Genomic DNA, 20,381 nt, shown 5'->3' with positions numbered 1-20,381 from the left:
TCCAACTGATTGTTATCCTTTGAATATGTAAACGTGCGCTTCCTGTTTTTCTCTCGTTTGCTTATTTTTTTTTTTTTTTGCTCAGAAGTTCTCCTTGTTGAAGTAAAATCTGGTCTTGCGAGGATCCACGTCTGAGTATTTGGCACATTTCTTCTCCAGGACTTTCCCCAGAGCTTCAGGGCCGCACAAGAAAGTTCCCACAATGGACCTAAAACACACAGAAAAATAAAACAAAGCTGCTTTATCATTCAAACTTTTATTCCATTCATTTATTTTACAGCTATGAAAACGTGCTCGTTTTCAGATTCTACATGCTGTTACAATCAATAAAACACACAGTGGATTCAGCCTCCTGCAGTTTTTGTGTAGTTGAGGTTGTAGGCTTTATATTTAAGCAGTTTAAAAGGTCAAAGTCTATTAATTCAGACTTAATAATCCATAATGACAAAATTAAACTTTTTTAGTCTTTCCCTCAAGTGTAATGCACAATATATTAAATATTATTTCATTATTAAGATGACATTTGAGACAATATCATCTTTACATTAATATTATTAGACCCAACATATTGAAATAAGCAGATTTCACTGTGCGAGAATTTATAAAATCATTATCTTTATTATCAGTGAAATGAAAAAGTAGGTAGTTCAGGCCATATAAATGCAACAGAGTTGAGCTATTTTAGTTAACTGAAGAAATATACAGAACTAATGGCATTTTCGCTCTGAAATATTTACATTTTCAAAGCTTTAAGGTAACTTTTGAAAAGTTCTTGTTCTTCTGAGTCTTTTTAAGCACTTGTTTGAATCCAGAGAATTTTTTTTAAGCTTACGTGGGGTTCTCTTTGCGGACTTGTTCAAACTCCTTGTCCCAGATGGGCCGGCCATAGTGAGTCTTCTGTTTGAGCCCAGTGACTACATCAGTGTCCTTATCAAAGTGAACCATAACGTGAGTAGCCTGTGGAGGGAGAGAAAAAAAACCCCCCACTGAGCTTGAGATGAAATGACATCAAACTGCTGTTGTGGACTTTGGTCTGAGGGTGGAGTAGGTTGATGACTGATTCACACACGTACGTGACTCTGATCCCATCCAGTCAAGTAGAGTTTATAGGTGAGGAAATCCCCCATGCCTCTCTCCTCCATCTCTTTCTCCAGCACCTGTAGAAGGTCGGCAAACCACTCAAAGGCGTGCGTTTCCCGACAGAGCCAGTAGAAATAAATCTGAAACCAGGAAGCAAATGCATGTTAAACAATGACTCATCCTCTGGCATGGGTGTGCTGTTTCAAACACAAGCGTCTTTATTTACAGGACAATTGAAGGCCCTGTGTTAGGTTTGAATAGAAGAAGTGAGCTGGTTTGATCTCACACAAACATAAGGTCAAAAGCATTTAGTAACTAACACTAAGGTTATTGTTGTCCCAACCTTGGGGATAAAGAAATAATCTTTATATGAATTGGTTTCATCCATTTCATAATAAACAGGCTGATGGGGAGCAGTTGGGTTAAGTTACCTTCCTGGTGCGCAGTTTAGGATCAGAGTCTTTGAACTTGTACCAGATGGACTTGAGGATGGAGGCAAATGGAGTGACGCCGATGCCAGCACCGATCAGCATGCTGACCTCGTAGTCGAACACATCCTCGCTGGCTGTGCCAAAAGGTCCATCCACGCCCAACCTGAGGGCAAAAAGAATTTTTTTTAACAAGAAAAATAAACTACAGGTTTTGAGACGTCTTCAAAGAGCTAGTTGTAGGTCGTCAAGAAACGAGTTGCTGGATGTGACTTTGGACGTCAGTATCAGTTTGTAAAGGTTTTGATTTTTTTGCAGTTTCCTGTGGCGCACTCCAAGGCTCCCACTTAGGCTTGTTATAGTTTAAATATACATGTATTGTTGCTTATTGCTACGCTATAATCTTCAGTTTTTGTTTGTTTGTTTGGAGGATGTACTATTTTGAATGGCAACACAATTTTTCCAGTTACATAACAGAATGGCAATTTTTTTTTAGCAATAATCAAAAACAATTAAAGTACTAGTAGTACTCGTTAAACCAACTCTTTGGTGTAACTAGGGAATTTGTCTGAAACATGAGTGTCATTTATGACTGTGTCAAAATTCACAAATTCATTTGCAATATGCATTTATTAGCATTTGTCTTTGTTATATTAGCTAACTAACATGACAATCATAGCCATAAGTGAGCCTTGCAACACACGAGTCATGTCAGACTTAGCAGTCCCATTTAATTAAAGCCCTTTATTTCAGACCAAATTTAATTGTAAAGTTGATGTTGCTATGTCGTGCACTTATTGTGCATTTTTGTGGGCGACTCTGTCCGTCTCACCTAAGTTTCAAACTGCATTCCTGAACTTAGGAGACGACTGCTGGGAAATCGGTTTTTAAATTTGTATAAGTAGGTAATCTGGATAAATGCCACATACCAATCCACACCCTTTTTAACCTCAGCTAAATTGCAGTGGCTGTTTCTTTTTATGCATGCACAATACTCATTCATACAAAGAGTGAAACTGTAATCTCACTGCAAAGATTTCAAAAATACCGTTTGATCCTTGGCTCTAAAAGACAACACTGTAACAAAGTGCAAACTGGAATCTGGTACAATAAAAACCCTTGAAAAAAGCTGCAATGTTGATCTTGTGAGAAAACTTAGTTACCATGGATCTCATTACAGTGAATAAACATTCCATATATGTGGGTTAGTTGGCTTAACAGCCTCCATTAAAGTATCTGGAAACATGAAATTTGATTTCTCCTAAAAATGTTTAATAATGGCATCAGTCCGGATACTTTGTACACAGTTATGCACGCTTACACTGTATACAAGTTGAAGCTGGGATCACCTGATGCAATCCGAGTTTGTTATCTTGCTCAGAGATGCTTTGACATTTGGACTCTTTCTTCAGAGTCACGTATTTGCGTGTTGTTACAGTTTTAGACAAAAACAATAGTTTTGATTTTACCCAGAAAAATTAGAAGCTTAAAAAAAACAAAACAAATTACAGGTAGCAATAGTTACCTCCTCATGAAACATCTACAGTAACAGATTGGATAAGGTCAGATTGTTTGACTCACTTGGGTCCCTCTGCTCCCTCTGGTACCTTCTTCATGATTTCAATGAGTTTGTCGGTCCAGTCGCCTGCCGAGCGGATGTGGACGCTGAAGAAATCCTCCTCGGGCGCAGACGTCATGGTGAACGGGTGCCACTCCAGCTGTGAGATGGCTGGGCAGTTGACGAAGACATACTGACCCACCTCCATTTTGAAACCATTCTTTATCAGCTGCAGCTCCAGCACTTTAGAGGGTCGCATGACAATCTGAAGACAAAGCACATGGATTAGGATCACATGCAAAAAAAGTGGAAGAAGCAGCAGGTGAAATGTGAGTCTAGCATACCTTCTTGTATTGTACTCTCTGCATGTAACGAATGAAACGAACCAGGCGCTCACAGAGATAAATAACCATCGGGCCAATCACATACATCCAGGTCTGAAAAAAACCAAGAAGAGGTTAACGAGGTTTCACTGATGAAGGTTTTAATTTACTACTCTCTGTACAAAAGGACAAACCTGTGGAAACCCTCCTGCAAACTGAGGGATGGGACACTCAGGAATCTGTCCCCAGTCATCAGGGTGATCTTTACAGAAAGTTGTGTTGTGTGGTGGATTTGTCCTCTGCTGGCTCCTCACAATGCGCCTGCAGGTGCAAATTGCACAAATGAAACCTGCTTGCAAAAATAACAACACGCAAGCCAAAGTCAACAAAGGCTGAAGCCTGTCTCGTACCCGGCTCCGTGGAAGACGAGACCAGCGAAGAAGATGATGAAGAGGTGGTGCGTGTACCAGAACACTTCAAAGTAGCTGCGTCTGATGACCTCCATGGAGGAGGTGATGATGAGGATGAGCGCGAGAGTGATGACGACACCAGTGAGGCCGGCGATGGTGGTGAAGGCAAAGTAGGTGGGAATCTGCTGAGGATCCTGAGACACAAGCAGACGCGTGAGCTTTCAGGTCTTGGTCACAGTGTTCACATGTCCAGCTGATCCATTAGCAGAGCAGAACTCCCCTTTAAGTTTGCAAGCGGCACATTTATAAGTTGCTTTATTTAAATTGTATTATTATATTGTCTTCATTAGACACAGTAAAAGGGTCTCAGGTCAAAAATGAACCTGGGTTACCTACATTAAGTCATGAGACACGCGGTCATCTGCTCCACCTGTGAGCGAAAGCGGCACCCCCACATTTTGCAGTTTGATAAATGATAAGTATGAGTCCTGTTATTTGTTTTATGCAAAGCTCTGTATTTGTTGAGAGATGCGTTTCATTTCATGTCAGTTTCGGAGCAATCCGTAGATGACTTACAAGGTTGGTTATACGGACTGGATTCAGGTAGGTGGTGTTTTCTGTGTCAGCCAGATCGGACAGAGCGGTGCTGAGCTCGTCGTCAAGACCTTGTCTACTGTTGTTGTACCGCTCCAGGTTGAACAAGTGAGCGATCGTATGAACAGCTGTGACAAGACACAGAGGAGACACGTCACGGCTGCTTTATGTAGTTTTGTATTTGTTTGCAAAAAAAAAAAAAGTGTGAAAAGTGTTTTTAACAAGTTGATCAAAGGAAACAGTTCAAGCTTTCTGAGTTTCAAATATTTGCAGTCGCTCGTTTGAGAAAAGGTTTTTGTTATCATATGTTCTTAGTCATTTCCCTGTAACTTGTCTTGCCAAAATTAATTCCAGATCTTTACATATCACTTGTTGACTTGTTGTGTGTGTTGTGTGTGTGGCTGCGTGATTGAGGGAAGGAAGGGAGAAAAATTAATCTTTCTGTCAGTTTTACTGTAACTTCACAATAGACTGAGATACGTGTTACTGTGAGACTTGAGTAAACATGTGCTTATCACTCATGTAGGCACATTTGCAGAGTGTGGCGAATAGTTAACCACACCCATGCATGTCATTTTCTTTTCAAAAACACATTTTTGAAAAGAAAATGAGAAGTTTGTCTCTTTGTCTTTTATTGTTGGAGCATAATTCATGTCGCTATGACTATAGCACAACTATAGCACCTGAAAAACAAAACAAAAATAGACAGAAACAACATTGAAATGTCATCTTTAAACAGAAGAATATTGCCAGATTTTATTCCAATATCTACTTAAAAGAGACATAAGATACATAAGGAGGAACAGACGCACAATTTCACCTTACATTGCGTTTACTATATAAATTAAATTCACCATTACATACCTGTCATCAGAGCGATCATGTATGCCACCAGCTTGTGGAAAGTCAAATTCTTGTCCAATTGTTTCCTCATTGTTCTGCTGCAACGCTGAAAAGACAAAGAAAGAAAGGGAGTGAATGGCAAAACATGGGAGTGACATTCTTACAAAACAGAAAGCTACTCAACCTGATGAGTTATCCTTTCTCTGTAATAATCTCAGCGAGCAGTAAAAAGTAACTTAAGCTCTAAGCACAAAGCAAATTGAACCTTACATAGTTTGACAGCATGAGAAACCTGCACAAGCATGCAGAGAACATGCAAACTCATCACAAAACAGACATGAGATGTCAGGGGTTTGATTCCAGGACGCCTTACGAGTGCACCACATTGTTATGCTGGTTAATGGTGTCTGAGGTTGTGGGTGGCCACCTGACCAGTTTTGGGGGTTTATTTTTGCAGCCAGCACAGATGGTACCTTCCCAAAGAAAAACGTACTATAGCCTACGAACTATTAGACTTAATCGTTACTATATACAATAATGGACTTCTATACATTTTACATCAGATGAAAACTTTGGTTGCTAGATTCAGATAATTATTTATTAAAAGCTAGACATGAGAATAACAACAAAAAAAAAAAGAGTATTTCTTTGTACCCCCCCTTCCCTGTTAATGCAGATTACATTTTTACGTAGCCGATCCAGTAATTTAGGTCAGTATCGGACCGATGTCGATACATAATATCGGATCGGTCCATCCTTAATGAAAGCATGAGGAACTTACCACAAAAGAGCCTCGGAGCAGAGACAGCAGGTTCCTGCACACTGGGAGGAGGATGAGCATGCAGTTAAAGTTGAGAACAGCTGCAGGAGCTCTGGCCCAAGGCAAAGCAGACTAAAATAAAAAGCATCTTCATATGAGCATCATTTCACAAAAATCACAGAGGGTAATAGTCATTGCATTTTTTAATATACTTAAGTTCCTATTTCCATTTAAAGGCGTTACCCTCCACCACATTTGCCTTATTGCTGGACCTGGCCTCTCACTGTTGCTAAAAAAAAAAAGTCTGCTGTCAGTTAGAGAAATTTCCCCCTTAAATTTTACACATTGCTTATTTAAATAACCATTTGGGGTCCAACGATATTGAATTTTTAATATGGCAACATTCTAAGAAGTACTTCTGTGTGATTGCATGGGGCTTGAACACATCAAGTTGCAGTTTACATGAATTAAAATACATTCGGTGTGTAATAAAGACATTTATGCAAAAAGAAGAATATTTTGCCTCCACATCTCACAACTTATGGGCAGATCAAGGTACATGCTTCTGAGTCATATGGGGTTTTAATTAATACACTGTATTTAAAAATCAGTTGAGATCGAAGTTACAAACAAACGTACTTTTATTGCTATATTATATGTTTCTCTGACAGTTTAGCTTAATCTCTTGGAGATGAACGGTTGAAGACACGTTCAAAAACCATCATCTTTACAAGAATGGGACAGACAACACTCTCCAAACGACGCACTATACATAAAGGGGAAAACATATATATACAAATAGTCTATGTGTGACTTAAAGTCGCTTTTCTTCTATATTATTGCAATTCGTACTTGTCAGGGTTGATGCAGTTTAACATAGTTTCGACACAGAGCATTTAAGTTAAAAGCTCAACACCATTGCTGTTCTCAGCTATTTACATCCCCGTTCGTCTGAACTTAAGTTCACTTAAAGAAGAGAAGCAGTAATTGTTTTTGGTAAAAGTAATGAACCGAGCATCATAACAAAGATCTTTACTCACCCCTAAAAGATGACGCGTGTAGAAGAACTGCGGCCCCAAGTCGTAGAAGAAATAAAAATACACAAAAAGGAAGATGTTGATGGCCATCCACACAAACTGCAAACATAACCAGAACAATGTTTCCATCACACAATGGTTGCAAGCATTGAAAAAGGGGCGATCGTGGCTCAAGAGTTGAGAGTTCGCCTTGTAATCGGAAGGTTGCCGGTTCGAGCCCCGGCTTGGACAGTCTCGGTCGTTGTGTCCTTGGGCGAGACACTTCACCCGTTGCCTACTGGTGGTGGTCAGAGGGCCCGGTGGCGCCAGTGTTCGGCAGCCTCGCCTCTGTCAGTGCGCCCCAGGGTGGCTGTGGCTACATTGTAGCTTGCCATCACCAGTGTGTGAATGTGTGTGTGAATGGGTGGATGACAGGTTGTGTAAAGCGCTTTGGGGTCCTTAGGGACTAGAAAAGCGCTATACAAATACAGGCCATTTACCATTTTACCATGTATTTGAAATACGTGACTTTGCGCGCAAAAGCTGTGCGTAAATGTCCCACATCTGCGTTTACAAAACCCCTCCGTTGAAAACTGAAATCGCAAACGTGTGAATATGAAAAACTTACCAGTATGAAGGCTGAAAAGCCGTAGTTGACAATGCAGTTCGCCATGTTCAGCTCTTTATCTCGACTCGAGCAGCTTCACTGCATCCTTTAAGCTGCTGGCACTTTTATTTCATCCCTGCTTGTCTGGACTCCTCCTTCATTTACAGGTGTGTGATGGTGATGAGACAAGGAAACAAAAGCAGCAGAGGCTGAAATTGCGCTGTTCAGGAAGTTTTCCTGAGTCTTGCTGATCGCATTCCTACCTCCCGGAAACTGGATCAACTGTCATGGATGGCAGGAATGAGGAAGTATATGTTGCACAATACGATATATCTCACTTCGCTGATCGGCTATGCAAGTTGTTCTATGGCAAGAAAAGGTGTACTGCTGTATATGTAAATGTAATAAAAGAAAAATAAACAAAAGCAAGCCTGAATATTCAGATATAATTGTATTTATTGTTCAAGTAACACAGTAGTAGCAGTGAAGGCACTGTTTTAACAGGACAAAACATTAAAAAATAAGAATGACTTTTAAAGCACTTCAATAAAATAGAAGCTCATCAGTGTCAGTCTCCTTAATGCAACATCAAAAATAAGGCTAGTTCTCAGTTTCCTGTGTGTTACACAAGACACAAAAATATTCTCATAGGCTTTTAGACATTTGTAATTTTCTGTTTCACAACACAAAGCCCCCCCCCCCCCCCCTTTCTTTTTAAACAAAAGCCAGCCACAGTGGACAATGAACAAGACGAGGCATTCATCACAGCAGTTGGTATGAGGAAGATAAATTCATCTTCTGACCTTTACTTGTCATCCTCCTGTTAGTGTGTTTTTACTTTTTTTCCCTGTTAATAAGTCTCCTACTTCAGATGCAAACCTGTGCAAAAGGGCCTTCTTGCTATGAAAACCCTGAGATTAAGTAAACAGTGTGGTCTCCTGGTCGATGTTTGGGACACTCCACTTGGCACGTTTCCCCTCACACCTGGCTCAGGCGGCCCTCTCAACAGCGGCCTTTGTGTGTCGCTGCATATCTCGGCACGCTACATTATTTCGTGTACCGACCTTTGTGGGGCCCTCAGTGTATGGGACACCAGGAGTCACCCTAAATACCTTACAGAACGAGAAGTTTGAACTGAAGAGAAAAAGGCAAAAGTTTGTTCTCTGACATGCCACCTCACTTTCTCTGAAAAAACACACATATTAGCTACTCCAGACTTTGTTCAGCGATGCACCTTTATATTAGATTACTTAGGCCGCCTCCATCATATCGTCAACAATAGCCGTCTCCCGCTCTCCAAGCTGGCTGGTGAGGTCAGGAGGTTGTGAACCCTGAGTGTCCAGCAGCTCCACCGGCTCCACCGGCTCCTCCGCCCCAACCACCATGGTGGCTGACGTAGAGTACGAGTGTGCCGGCTTCCCTCGACTCCCCTGCTCTCCACGCCTTTTTTTATGGCAGCAGACGCAGTGCAGGCAGTCGTGGACGTTGTACTTGAAGAGGCGTCTGAAAGGGTGGAAAAACTGGTAGAAGAGCAGCATGAAGAGCACAGCCAGGCTGTAGCAGACCAGCAGCTGGACCACCAACAGCGGGGCGCACACATACTCATAAAAGTCTGACTTGAAGAAGTACCAGAGCGTGATGAGGAGGAAGTTCTCAATAAAGCGCCCACAGTAGTACATGGCCAGGCGGCCCCATTGCTGCCTTTTCTCGATGAGCTCTTGATGGGTGAGGTCAAGCTGCACCGCCGACCAGCAGAAGATGTTTATGCAGGCGTAAAGCAACGTGAACATGCACAGCACCACCACAGTGTCCAGCTTAGAAAAGTTGTTCTCCACATTCTCAGTTAGAGAGCCTTTCCTGGCCCAGAACTCAACCCAGGGGAGGAAGAAGAAGAAAAGAAGGTTAACCATGCCGACAAGGATCGTCCAATGAGTGAGTGCCGTGCTGAAGAGGACCAGCGCCGTGACCCGGGTAGCAATCTCCAAGCCTCTCCAGACAATCATGCACAGGTAAGCACAGGGGCGCAGCTGTAATTTGTAGTCATCGAATCTGATCTGGATGGCCAGAACGCTGCACACGAGGGCCCCGTAGGTGATGGAGATCAGGGTGATGACCATCAGCACCACTGGAAACACAGACACAAGTGACCTGTTAGACTTCTCAAAAATCACAAGAAACTATAAACTGTTACAAAGTAGGTTTATTAACAGTTTGGGCACAGAGAACATGATTTATTCACTTAAAAGGATCAGAATTTAACAGACGTACAGCAGGGTCTGACACCGCATCAAAATTTCATGTCAACCTGGAAATTCTCAGGAAGTTCATTGACACGAAAATAAGAAATATACTGCAGAGTCTGCAGTGCAATAACTAGAGCATTGCAAAGAGGGAAGCATCAGGTGTTAGAACTAAGTGAAGGTGTCAGAGATCGATCGGTTATTGCAAGGAAAGAGGGGCTCAGCATTAATCTAGTCTTTGTAGGAGCTGAATTTGTTGGCTCCAAATCGAAAGTGTTCACACCATCACTGAAAAAAAAAAAAGCACAAGAGCGCCTTCATCAGAAAAACAGTGATTTTCTCAACAAAGAAAAACTTCAATCAGTAAAAGTTCATTGGAGAAATGCTCTCTGATACTGCTCTCTGAGACGAGCAGCATCAAGATGGGAAACCAAATCTAATGGTCAGCTGAGACAAAGCAGCATTTCATTGTGAATGATGGAGAAAAGTTCATGCTGCTGATAAAATGTGAGATTTGTTGAAGTAGCAGAAAAAGAACCGGAGAATGGTGGTGAAACATGATGGGGTAAAGCCTTCACTGGATTTAGGGAGATCAACACCAGTCTTTCAAGCAGACATCCATTCATCAGAGACCTGCTTCATTCTCTCGAATGCATTTTTTGGGGAAAGGATTCCCACTGAAGCAGGATAATGAGCACAAAACTTTGAAGGACTACTTGAAATCACTGTTAAGTCACTTGACTTGAACTCCCTCAGAATATTTATGGGACACTAAGAGTGAAAAAGGCAACTTTTCCAGAAATATCCAGATGGATTATCAGGTTTTCCAGAAATGTGTCAAGTCCAAGAAACAACTAAGAAGCACTTATATATTCTGAAGGTCACGATGTAGCTTGCAATTCTGCCAATTCAACAAGATGATATTAGCATTTGAGTTAAAAACAAACAAACTGTTCTTTAACTGCACCAGCAGCATGGCAGGAGGGGAGGAGAAGTTGGGCTGTTGGCCTGGGTATCATTCTCTTCCACTCTGAACAATCTCAACTACTTTTAGATGGACAGAGGGAAAAAAAGTCTTTCCTCTAGTGCCATCATCAGGTCAAAATTTCAAGTTGTCCTAAAAGCAGTGCAAAGACTGACGTGTTAACAAGCTAAACAGTGAGAATGTGCTTTCTTACATGCTCCGTAGACCTTCTGTGTTGTCTGTCTGTGGCTTATTTACTGCTCTTGCACATAATATACCTCCTACTTCCAGAACATCATGAAAAAAATGTTTTAATTGCAAAACACAGGTTGAATTTTAGTTATTTTTAGTTTGTTAATTTTAGCCACAGGACATCTATACTTTGCCACACATACCTAAAAATAATGTTTAATAAAACAAAAATTAAATTTTATTATTTTTTTTAGTCACTATTCTTTGGTAAAGGGCAAAATAATATAATCATGTCCAGATGTTTTGGCAGAGGCAGATGAGAAACTGGGACTACTGTGGACGGCTGCACAAGTTAAGGACGTCCACAACAGTCCCAATTTCTCGTGTGGCCCCTCAGGAGCAACGTGGTGACAATCTGAACACTTTCCAACATGATAGTGATGTCTAAAGGGCTCAGAGATGATCAATTAACATTCTGAATTAATGACTAGTAACCTCCCCACATCTTCATCTGCTTAAGAATCCATGGTCGTTTCTTAAAAAGCAAGTGGAAAGGCAGACGCCTACAAATTGATCAGCTCTCAGTCCTGATAAAACTTGAATCGGAATCAATTAGAATTTAGCACAGAAGCTTAAATCCACCATGCAAAAGAGAACTGCATAAATTGTAAAGAAGGACCAACATTGACTCTTTGCATAAATGTAGAAGTCTACAAACCTATGACTTGCTTATGAATGTTCTTCACTTTATTATAAAATCATGTAAAAATAAAAATGGAAAGTGTCAAAAAAGAAGAAACGAGCACAGACAACAGACTGCACACCTCCAGCTTCTCAGCAGCTTTACATTTGCCGTTTTTACGCTTAAGCAGTGTGCAGAAAAAAAATCTAGATCTCAATTATTCACAGAAAACAAACAACATTTATGCCTGAAAACATGCCTGAAGCTGTAAATAAAAAAAACCCAGAGCACCAGTTTGCTTTGGGTCCCAGGAGTTCTTTAAAAACTATTACACCACATCTGCTTGTAAGCACAGATGTCACCAAGCTTAAAGTTAGAGCATCCGTTTTATATTTGCATATTTTCAATTGTGTAAAATTAGAAAGTAAAAAAAGTTTAAATATACATTGTTAAGAATACATGCCCCAAAGCAACAAAAGTCAGTACACGTTTGAACTATTGCGGTTTAAATCTTGTTTTTTTCCGCCCCCTCCACACTTCTCATCTCTACCTTTTACTTTTTAATGCAAACCCCGTCCTGCTTGGCGTGGAAGTGTAGTTCTTTAACACCGATTTCTATTATTTATCAGCATTTTTACACATTCACAGACATTTACGGCGCCATCCATGAATATCATTAACGTAACATCTTATGCACTTTAACGGCTCCTTACCGTCCAACACCCACCTCTGTGGGTTGACAGCCGACACGATAAGCTAAAATCTGAGCCTAACAAATCCATCTTAACCTCATCTGACAAAAGAACGCACTCTCAATATTCTGCAGACATCAGTTCAGATTATTTTGCGAAGTTTTCCCATAATATTTTGTGTCAAAATGCAAGCAACGGGCATTTTGTGCATAAAAGGTCGACTCTTTGTGGTTTCTTTCACCACGTCTGAGCTGTCACAGAAACTCAGATTTACACAGAGCTTTTGCTTTTTTGAAATCTCAGAGACAGACTGCACCACTCTCAAGATTCATCCAAGTATTTCCAGAAACACAGCCAACGTGTATCAGATTACTCATGCCATGACTGGTTCTATGCGGTTTGATTCATTTATCCATTTATTTTTAGCTGCTAAACAAACTTCCTGCATGTTTCTCTCTCTTTCTGAAGTCGTACAACAACTTTTTTTCAAACTCTGCTGGCATCCTCCTCCGCAGGGTGTCTGCACAGGCGTCTTCCTCAAGGAGCTCAGTTACAACACACACTGAATTACAAAGTCTTGGCTGGCTTGGGAAAACCTTGCCATACTCGACAACTTATCTACAGATATTGTAATTACTAAAGGTGATACAACTGTTAACAATGTGACATTTAAATAACATTTTATAGCTCTGCTGTAAATCTCCCAGTATTTGTGGACTGCATTTACATAAACTAACACTGGCAGTTTCTTTGATACACTATCAAATCAAAGTGATGACTCATAGTTATAAAGAGCTGCCAACCTGAATGATTTTCATCATTTTAATATTATTAAGATTTTCTTTTAAAGATACCCTCATACTGGAATAATCATCTGAAACCCCCCCGTGATTCTTACTTCTTGTAGGGAGGATGTATTTCTCCTGGATGGTGGCGTACAGCTGGAGCGTCAGCTGCGGCGTGGAGCCCAGAAAAGCCTGGATGACCGCGGTGCGTTTGAAGGCATTCCTGTGCGTGGCCAGGATGCGCTCCGTTTGGCCAATTTCCCACTCCATCTCTGTCCCCGTTCCCTTCTTCAGCTTGATCTTTCTGGAGATGGTGACATAAGGCTCTTCCTTTTTACCTGCCTTAAAATAGATCACCAGAGCCTCAAAACACCTGAGGAAGAGAGAGAGGCGTGTGTGAGAGTGAGCGAAGTAATGTTTTCACACCAACAGAGGGCAGTGCGATGTTGGGTTTAACTTAGAGGACGCCACGCTGGTATGTTGTGATGTCTGTGTTGTGGAATCAGCACATGAGAGTGTGAGCGCTGAAGGGCAGCAGAGGATCCAAATCAGACGTGTGAGAGGAAAGAAGGGAAAGGATTGGGGCTCATGTGTCGGGAATTTGTTTTTAAAGGTTGGGACATTACGGCACTGACACAACACTGCTCTTATGCATGTCACAGAAGAATGAGCAAGCCTTTGTTTGCAAATCACAGCTATAAATGCACACAGCACTGAGAGTCCAGCAGGGGGCACTCAGCAGGAGGACTACCCTGCTCCACAAGGCCTGGATGGATTACCAGAAAGTCTCAGGGTGTGGTTCCCTTAAGGTTTGCAAGGTAAATGCTCTCAGTGTTTGGTCACAGAGGGGGGAAAAAAGCAGTATTCATAAAGAGGGGAAAACAGGTTTTGCACTGAAAAGGATTTCTGTGGAAAATGTATAGCTGCTTGCTTCAAATAAAGCCTCTGAATGCTCAACAAACGTCATGAAAAGGAAAAATAAACTGAATGTGGACTTAGGTGATATAGCCAAAGTGCAAGTATGCCAACACTGTAATAATATTCATTTGAAATAACCAGGAACGGACAGCGCTGTACAGCTGTATTCAAAACACAGCCCTCTGAGTATTCCCACCGGAGCACTAAATCTCACATCACTCTATTGGAATGCCTTTTCCGACACTGTTGCTTCAGCTGCTTTTTTCTAGGAAAGCTGTAGTGTTTATGTGATCCACTGTTCAATGCCTGAACTGTGTTTGACCCACACTTAGATGGCAAGTAGGAAAAAAGATCGCATAGTCACTCAGCCTCACACAAGCACACGCATACTTTATTCTTTATGCTGGCAGTCACAGGAAAGCCACTTGACTTTCATGTACAGGATTTGCCACAGCGTTACGGAGAAGACACAATCTGATATCATTTCCTGGAACTCTGGCAGTACAGTAGACTCGGGATGCAAAATGATGGCACTGAACCTGAGCCAGTCTCCACTTAGGAGTCTGTAAAACGACCAAGAGGCAGGCTGAATTTCACTTAGAGAAAGGAAAAAAACAACAACAGCATGACATACAAATGAACCTGCAAAGAGGATCAATACCCCGACTTCAACAGAAGCATCTTATAGATTTATAGAAGGAAACATTGGTTGCTGCTCTGTATTTGCAGTCTAAACATGCAATCTGTCCCCTCAGTGTACAAATACAGCAGCACTGCGGGCCACATACCCCACGAAAGAAGAGGAACTGCCTTTAAAAAACACAAGGTCGAGCAACTCAAGAAATGCTGACATTCCTGACTATATAGGGAAGAAGAGCATTCAGGAAGTTCTTTCAGTAAGTCTTTAGCAACATCCTCCTGTTTTGGTCACTTGGGATTATGCAATCAGCTTCAGTGGCAAAGCCTCCTCAGACTGTTAAAGTTGAGACACATAAGACGCTCAGCATGTTTCAACTAGTCCTGGTTGACAAAAAAGCAATTATGTGTTGTGTATCCCTGGTTTGGTTTCATACACTTAAAGAGACAAGTCAAGACAAGTTTCTCATTAGATAACGTCTTTGTTTTACGTTCACTGTCAGAGTATTTTCAGATGCATGCACCAGTAATACAAGGCTCTGAAAAAAATGGACCATCTATACAGTTATCTGTGAACATCAAGGGTTGAGATTCCTCTCTTGACAGCAGATATGGTATGTCTGACGGTGTGGCCACGAGATCAGCAATTACGCCATCCCTAAGTCACACAGGAAGCCTCCCATCTGAGCCAAGAAGCACCAGAGGTGATTTATTCACAGCAGCGCGGTCCATAATGATGCAGAACAGGATGAGCTGTACTGCAGAAACAATCATGGTGTCTGTTTTCCGGCCTCACTGCTGCACTACCGGCAGGCATCAGATACACAATGGATGATAACTGAAAAGCATTAGACATGCAGTCAGCAGAAAACTGCTTCAAAGGCCATTTTGAATCACTGGCATGAGCAAAGCTTTTTTTAGGTGGAGGTGAGATGTGTGCTGGATAGACAGCAACTTATACAGCTGACAGACCCAGCTGTTTTTTGTTAAGGTCGGCAGCAGGACCATCTTTGATATTTTCTCCTTTTAATCAGTCACTCTAAGCTCCTTTAAAACACAATCTGAAACTGTTAACATGATCAGGACCCATTTATTAAAGCGCCAAATGTGAAATTATCTATGCCTATTAATTAGAAGGTCCCAATCATGGTTTTTCCCCCTTTTATGTTTTATGCGTACAGTCTACTATAACTTTTGTGCATAACTCACAGTTCTAATATCCTTTAGATGTAATACTTTAAACCGGATTGTTATTTAAAACAATGTCTTCTTCTGATTGGTTCCTTTCATAATCCAGCTACAGGGGTGTTTGAAGTTATTTAGCTGTGACGTGGAAGCAACAACAAACACTTCCTGGCCACTTTGCTAGGTACACCTGTTCAACTGCTTTAAAAATGCAAATGCAAAAACACACAAGGCAGCAGCTCAGTGCATTTAGGAATGTAGATATGACCAGGATGACCTGCTGAAGTTCAAACCAAGCATCAGAATGTGAAAGAAAGGTGATTTAAGTGACTTTGAATGTGGCATGGTTGTTGGTGCCAGGCAGGCTGGTCTGAGTATCTCGGAAACTGCTGATCTACTGGAATTTTCCCCAAACAAACATCTCTAGGGTTTACAGAGGATTGTCTGAAGAAGAGAAAATATGCAGTAAGCATCAGTTCTCTCGCCAAAAAGCCTTTGCTGATTCCAGACAACAGGGGACAATGGCGAGACTGCTTTAAGCTAACAGGAAGGCAGCAGTAACTCAAATTCAACAAAAGGAATGCAGAAGAACATCTCTGAACATGAATCAGATAGGCTACAGCAGCAGAAGACCACACTGGGTGCCGCTTCTGCCAGCTAAGAACCGAAAGTTGAGGCTAGCGTTCACACAGGCTTAACAAAAATCAGACAAGAGAAGATTAGAAAAAGTCTGTCTGGTCCGACCAGTCTGATCATGTCTGCAGCGCCTTTTCAGATGGCAGGGTCAGAATTTGGTGTTAACAACATGAAAGCATCAATCCATCCGACCTTGTGTTATAGTTCAGGCTTCTGCTGCTGCTGGTGGTGATGCAATGGTGTGGGGGATAATGTTTTGGCAGACTTTGGGACTCTTAGTGCCAACTGAGCATCAAGCAAACCAACAGCCTGACTCTGTACTAGTGCTGACCACAGCTACTCCGTTCTGGACACAGTGTGCCCGTCTTCTGATAGCAGCCTCCATAATGGAGGCTTCTCTATCGTCCAGCTCACTCAAGAGAATCAATAAGTCATTAATTAAGATTGTTTTGTCAGGTTACTAAAGCTTGAGTTCATCACCAAGACTCAAAAACACCACATTTGGAGACACATAGTGTGTTGACTGTTTGTCTTAAAGACAGTGTAAAGTTTTTTGTGCAACTTGTAAAAAGTACAGTACTTGAGTAAATGTAGTTAAATTTTTACCAATGTTAAGTTGTGCTTCCTGCTGCTAACATCTCCCAATATCATTCTGTATTACTCTTTCGTGTGGCTTTATCTCTTATATATGTTAATAATTAGATACTAGTGGCTGGATGCCAGATACTGTGGCCTTACTTCATTTACAGTAAGAACCACTGCTCTATTTTGCAATCCAGCATGCAAGTAGATACTCTTTATATGTCGCTGCTACATTGTTATGATTTGCGATGCAATTTTCACTTACTAAAACTGGTAAAACAGGAACAACGTGAGTCTTGAATTCTTTTACCATATTTGAACACTACACTACATAATATAAGCTTAGATCAATAGTGTTGTCTCAGCACTTGAGATTTCCTGACTTTTGATTGGCATTACAAAGCATTGCCTGTGACTGTCATTTATTTATAATTTAATCACAATCTGTTTTTAAATATGTAAATTATGCTAAAATATATTTAAACTGGGATTTTTTTAGGCTTTGCTGAAAGCTGAGCCATAAATTAAGGCAACTTTTAGCCGTGCCTCCTTCTGCAAACTGTTCTTTCCAGGGCACCTAATCTGCAACAGAAGACAAAAGGGTACACGCCCTATAGTTTCACTGTAAATGCACGTCATTACGTCTGAGCACTCCAGAGACAAATCAAAGTTCAGGGAGAGAAACAGGGACGGAAGCATAGGTTTGAAGTTCATGCATGTTTCCTTTCATACATGGTACGCCTCCACCTGTGTTTTCTTACATCAGTCAACATGTGCCAAACAGGTATCTCAGCTCAGATCAACGGACATGGAAGTGCAAGCTGAGCATATTTAAACAGAACTCCTCCCTCTAAAAACGAACTAGCTTTATCAAAGCTAGCATACACTCATTGTTGCTTGACTGAAATGTATGCACTGGTGTTATTTTTTCCTAGATGTGCTCATTTGTCTCACCTACAAGAATAGAATAAAGCATGCGTTATTTCAAGAAACCTTTGCAGCAACATCCAAAACCCCTTTCCTCTTTCTCTTGCCTGACTGGTCTGCAGCACAGAGACCTTTGGATGCCATTAACATAAGATGAGGTCATACTATCGAGTGGCATCAAGTCATAAGTGTGAAACATGTGCTACAAAGGCATGAGTAAGTGTTGTGCAGTCATTTGACAGAGTGACCACAACCGTCGAGCGGTTGGCCATCAGGGAGACTTTCATTTAAAAAAGGCGACGGATATCATCGGACAAGCTGTTTGTTCTGAAGTCTATTACTAGTCAACACACTGAAGGATGTGGGAGGTTGTGATGTTCACTCATCTAGCCTCTTCGTCACAATGGACGCGCTTTCCATCTGGAGTGTGATTCGGTTACCAAACCTGCAAATCTTTATTCAGTGCAAAAACACTGGTTCAACCATAGTGCTGCAAGAGTGAACAGCAAGGGACTGACATCAGTGGATGTGGATATATTTAAGCGTGGCCAGATTAGAGTTCATTACAGCTTTGCAGAGTCAAAGATGACTTCCTGTCGTGTTTGATGAAATGTCAAAAAACAGATATTACAAGAAAAAAGGCAGCTTAAACTCATCTGAGAGGGTAGATTATGAGAATATCTGCCTTACAACCACAGGAGATTATGAGCTATCAAAAATGACTGATAGTCCTATGCAGTTTTCAGTTTACTGGGTACGCGAGCAAAAGCTAATGAAATTTTCCAACGTTTGCAACTGTTAGACTTGTTAGATTTAATTAAAGTGGCAGTTTGTTTGTAGTTCATGAAGGTACTGAACCCTAACCGGTGTTACTTTTCATTTATATCATGCATCTTACGTCTTTAAGCAACTTGTCTCCATAGTTTTCTCCTGCTGCAGAGTCATTCCAGCTCTCAGAGGTTGCTGCCAGGCTTTAATGCATTCTGCAGAACTTGTCAATTTGTAGACCATTAACTGTCCTGCACTGTTCATGGAAACTGGAAGTTGCATGCCCACTTAGGACTTAAGGAGAACTAATGAGATTCAACATGCAAGTTTTCTCTGTTAACTGCTTTGTCTCGAACATGTCAGCAATCAGTGAAAAACCGCTCTTGTTTTTTCAGTTTTAAAAGTCGTACGGTGTTTATATACTGCACTGCAGATAAAGAAACATCAAGTCTGTAAAAATCTGTAACATTATTGCTAAAACATATATTTAACTGTCTGTTTATGTGCTACTTGTCACCGTTTCATGCAGTCAGCAGTGGCTGACATCTAGTGAACTTCCCTACAGTGTAAAATCAAAAATGGAATGACTGGAAATTAAACTGGATTCATGGGTACTGGGGATGTTTTCTTCTGCTTTTAAATGCCCCTAAAATGGTAATTTATTACAGACGAACCTTATTATTGTGGGTAAAAAGGTGTAATAACAAAAATGACAAGCAGTAAAGTATCCTGATTTCAAGCGCACACACTGGCCACGTTTCCCAATTACCTGATAACCGGGCCCAGCAGCAGCAGGTGCAGGAAGAGGACCAGAGGACGGTCCCGACCCAGGTCTCTGTTGATGAAAGTTAAGGCTAGCTGAATGAGCACAGCGGGCACCAGCATGAAGACGATGGTGAAGCTCATCCAGATCACATCCTCGGTGTGATGGTACATGCTGCAGAGCACGGCGGCCGTGATGAACTCAGCGCAGTAGAGCACGGTGGCCAGCACGACGCTGAGGGGAGGACGGGCCCGGCTGTGATTGACCACCAACATGACCCCGTTCTCCGCCACAGAGGAGCACTGCTCCACGTCCGAGATCTCCCCGTCCTGCTCCCCCATGGCCACTTCGCACATAGTAATTTTGATGTTTACGCCACTGAAGTCAGAGTGCCACTTTAATAGGAACCTGCCTCCAAAATATTTCCTTTGATGCGCTGTCCCTCCAAACTTTCCTCATTACGTATAACTTGACTATCCGACTGCAGGCATTCACTCATCCCCGACTCCCCCCGGAGGCTTTTGTATTCTGTTTTCCTGTCGTCGTCGTCGTCGTCTTATATTGCGTTTCCGTGTCTCCGCGTTTGGCCAAATGGAAATCACCTCACTGTCCGTTTGTGCAGCGTCAGTGTGCAGGATTGGCAAAGTTCAGCCCAGTCATACACCCTCACAATAACTCCAACCGCCCGACGATCGTCTAAACTCGGCGGTGATCTGAAGCGTTCCGATCGCTCGTACTTGTTCCTGGTTAAACAGAGAGGACTTGGCTCCGGGCTGGAGGTTTTTTGAGTGC

General features: G+C 41.7%; 2 protein-coding genes across 2 annotated transcripts; both read right to left on the bottom strand.

Annotated features, from left to right (window-relative positions):
* Window positions 1-61: 61 nt before the first annotated feature.
* nox1 (NADPH oxidase 1) lies at window positions 62-7,896 on the bottom strand. Its single transcript, XM_080900337.1, has 13 exons — window positions 7,641-7,896; window positions 7,037-7,132; window positions 6,018-6,128; window positions 5,258-5,342; window positions 4,376-4,521; window positions 3,800-3,993; window positions 3,584-3,710; window positions 3,411-3,503; window positions 3,090-3,331; window positions 1,512-1,674; window positions 1,074-1,220; window positions 833-957; window positions 62-208 (listed from the first exon to the last, which is right to left on the bottom strand). Exons 1-13 carry the CDS (start codon window positions 7,683-7,685, stop codon window positions 82-84), a joined length of 1,701 nt encoding a protein of 566 aa, XP_080756463.1. The 5' UTR covers window positions 7,686-7,896; the 3' UTR covers window positions 62-81.
* Window positions 7,897-8,316: 420 nt separating this feature from the next.
* xkrx (XK related X-linked) lies at window positions 8,317-19,951 on the bottom strand. The gene is made up of 3 exons (XM_080900610.1): window positions 19,596-19,951; window positions 13,288-13,547; window positions 8,317-9,744 (listed from the first exon to the last, which is right to left on the bottom strand). Exons 1-3 carry the CDS (start codon window positions 19,943-19,945, stop codon window positions 8,870-8,872), a joined length of 1,485 nt encoding a protein of 494 aa, XP_080756736.1. The 5' UTR covers window positions 19,946-19,951; the 3' UTR covers window positions 8,317-8,869.
* Between the last annotated feature and the right edge of the window lie 430 nt (window positions 19,952-20,381).

The sequence above is a fragment of the Rhamphochromis sp. 'chilingali' genome (assembly GCF_963969265.1).
Source record: "Rhamphochromis sp. 'chilingali' genome assembly, chromosome: 13".
Taxonomy (NCBI): Eukaryota; Metazoa; Chordata; class Actinopteri; order Cichliformes; family Cichlidae; genus Rhamphochromis; species Rhamphochromis sp. 'chilingali'.
This window is presented reverse-complemented; position numbering and strand designations above follow the sequence as displayed.

Coding starts and splice junctions, on each gene's coding strand:
- nox1 (XM_080900337.1), bottom strand. CDS start 7,685: ATGGCGAACTGCATTGTCAACTACGGCTTTTCAGCCTTCATACTG. Junction 6,129..7,036: donor ACACGCGTCATCTTTTAGGG/GTGAGTAAAGAT, acceptor TTTTTATTTTAG/TCTGCTTTGCCTTGGGCCAG. Junction 3,994..4,375: donor CAGTCCGTATAACCAACCTT/GTAAGTCATCTA, acceptor CTTGTGTCTCAG/GATCCTCAGCAGATTCCCAC.
- xkrx (XM_080900610.1), bottom strand. CDS start 19,945: ATGTGCGAAGTGGCCATGGGGGAGCAGGACGGGGAGATCTCGGACGTG. Junction 13,548..19,595: donor CTGCTGGGCCCGGTTATCAG/GTAATTGGGAAA, acceptor TCTCTTCCTCAG/GTGTTTTGAGGCTCTGGTGA. Junction 9,745..13,287: donor ATACATCCTCCCTACAAGAA/GTAAGAATCACG, acceptor CTGTGTTTCCAG/TGGTGCTGATGGTCATCACC.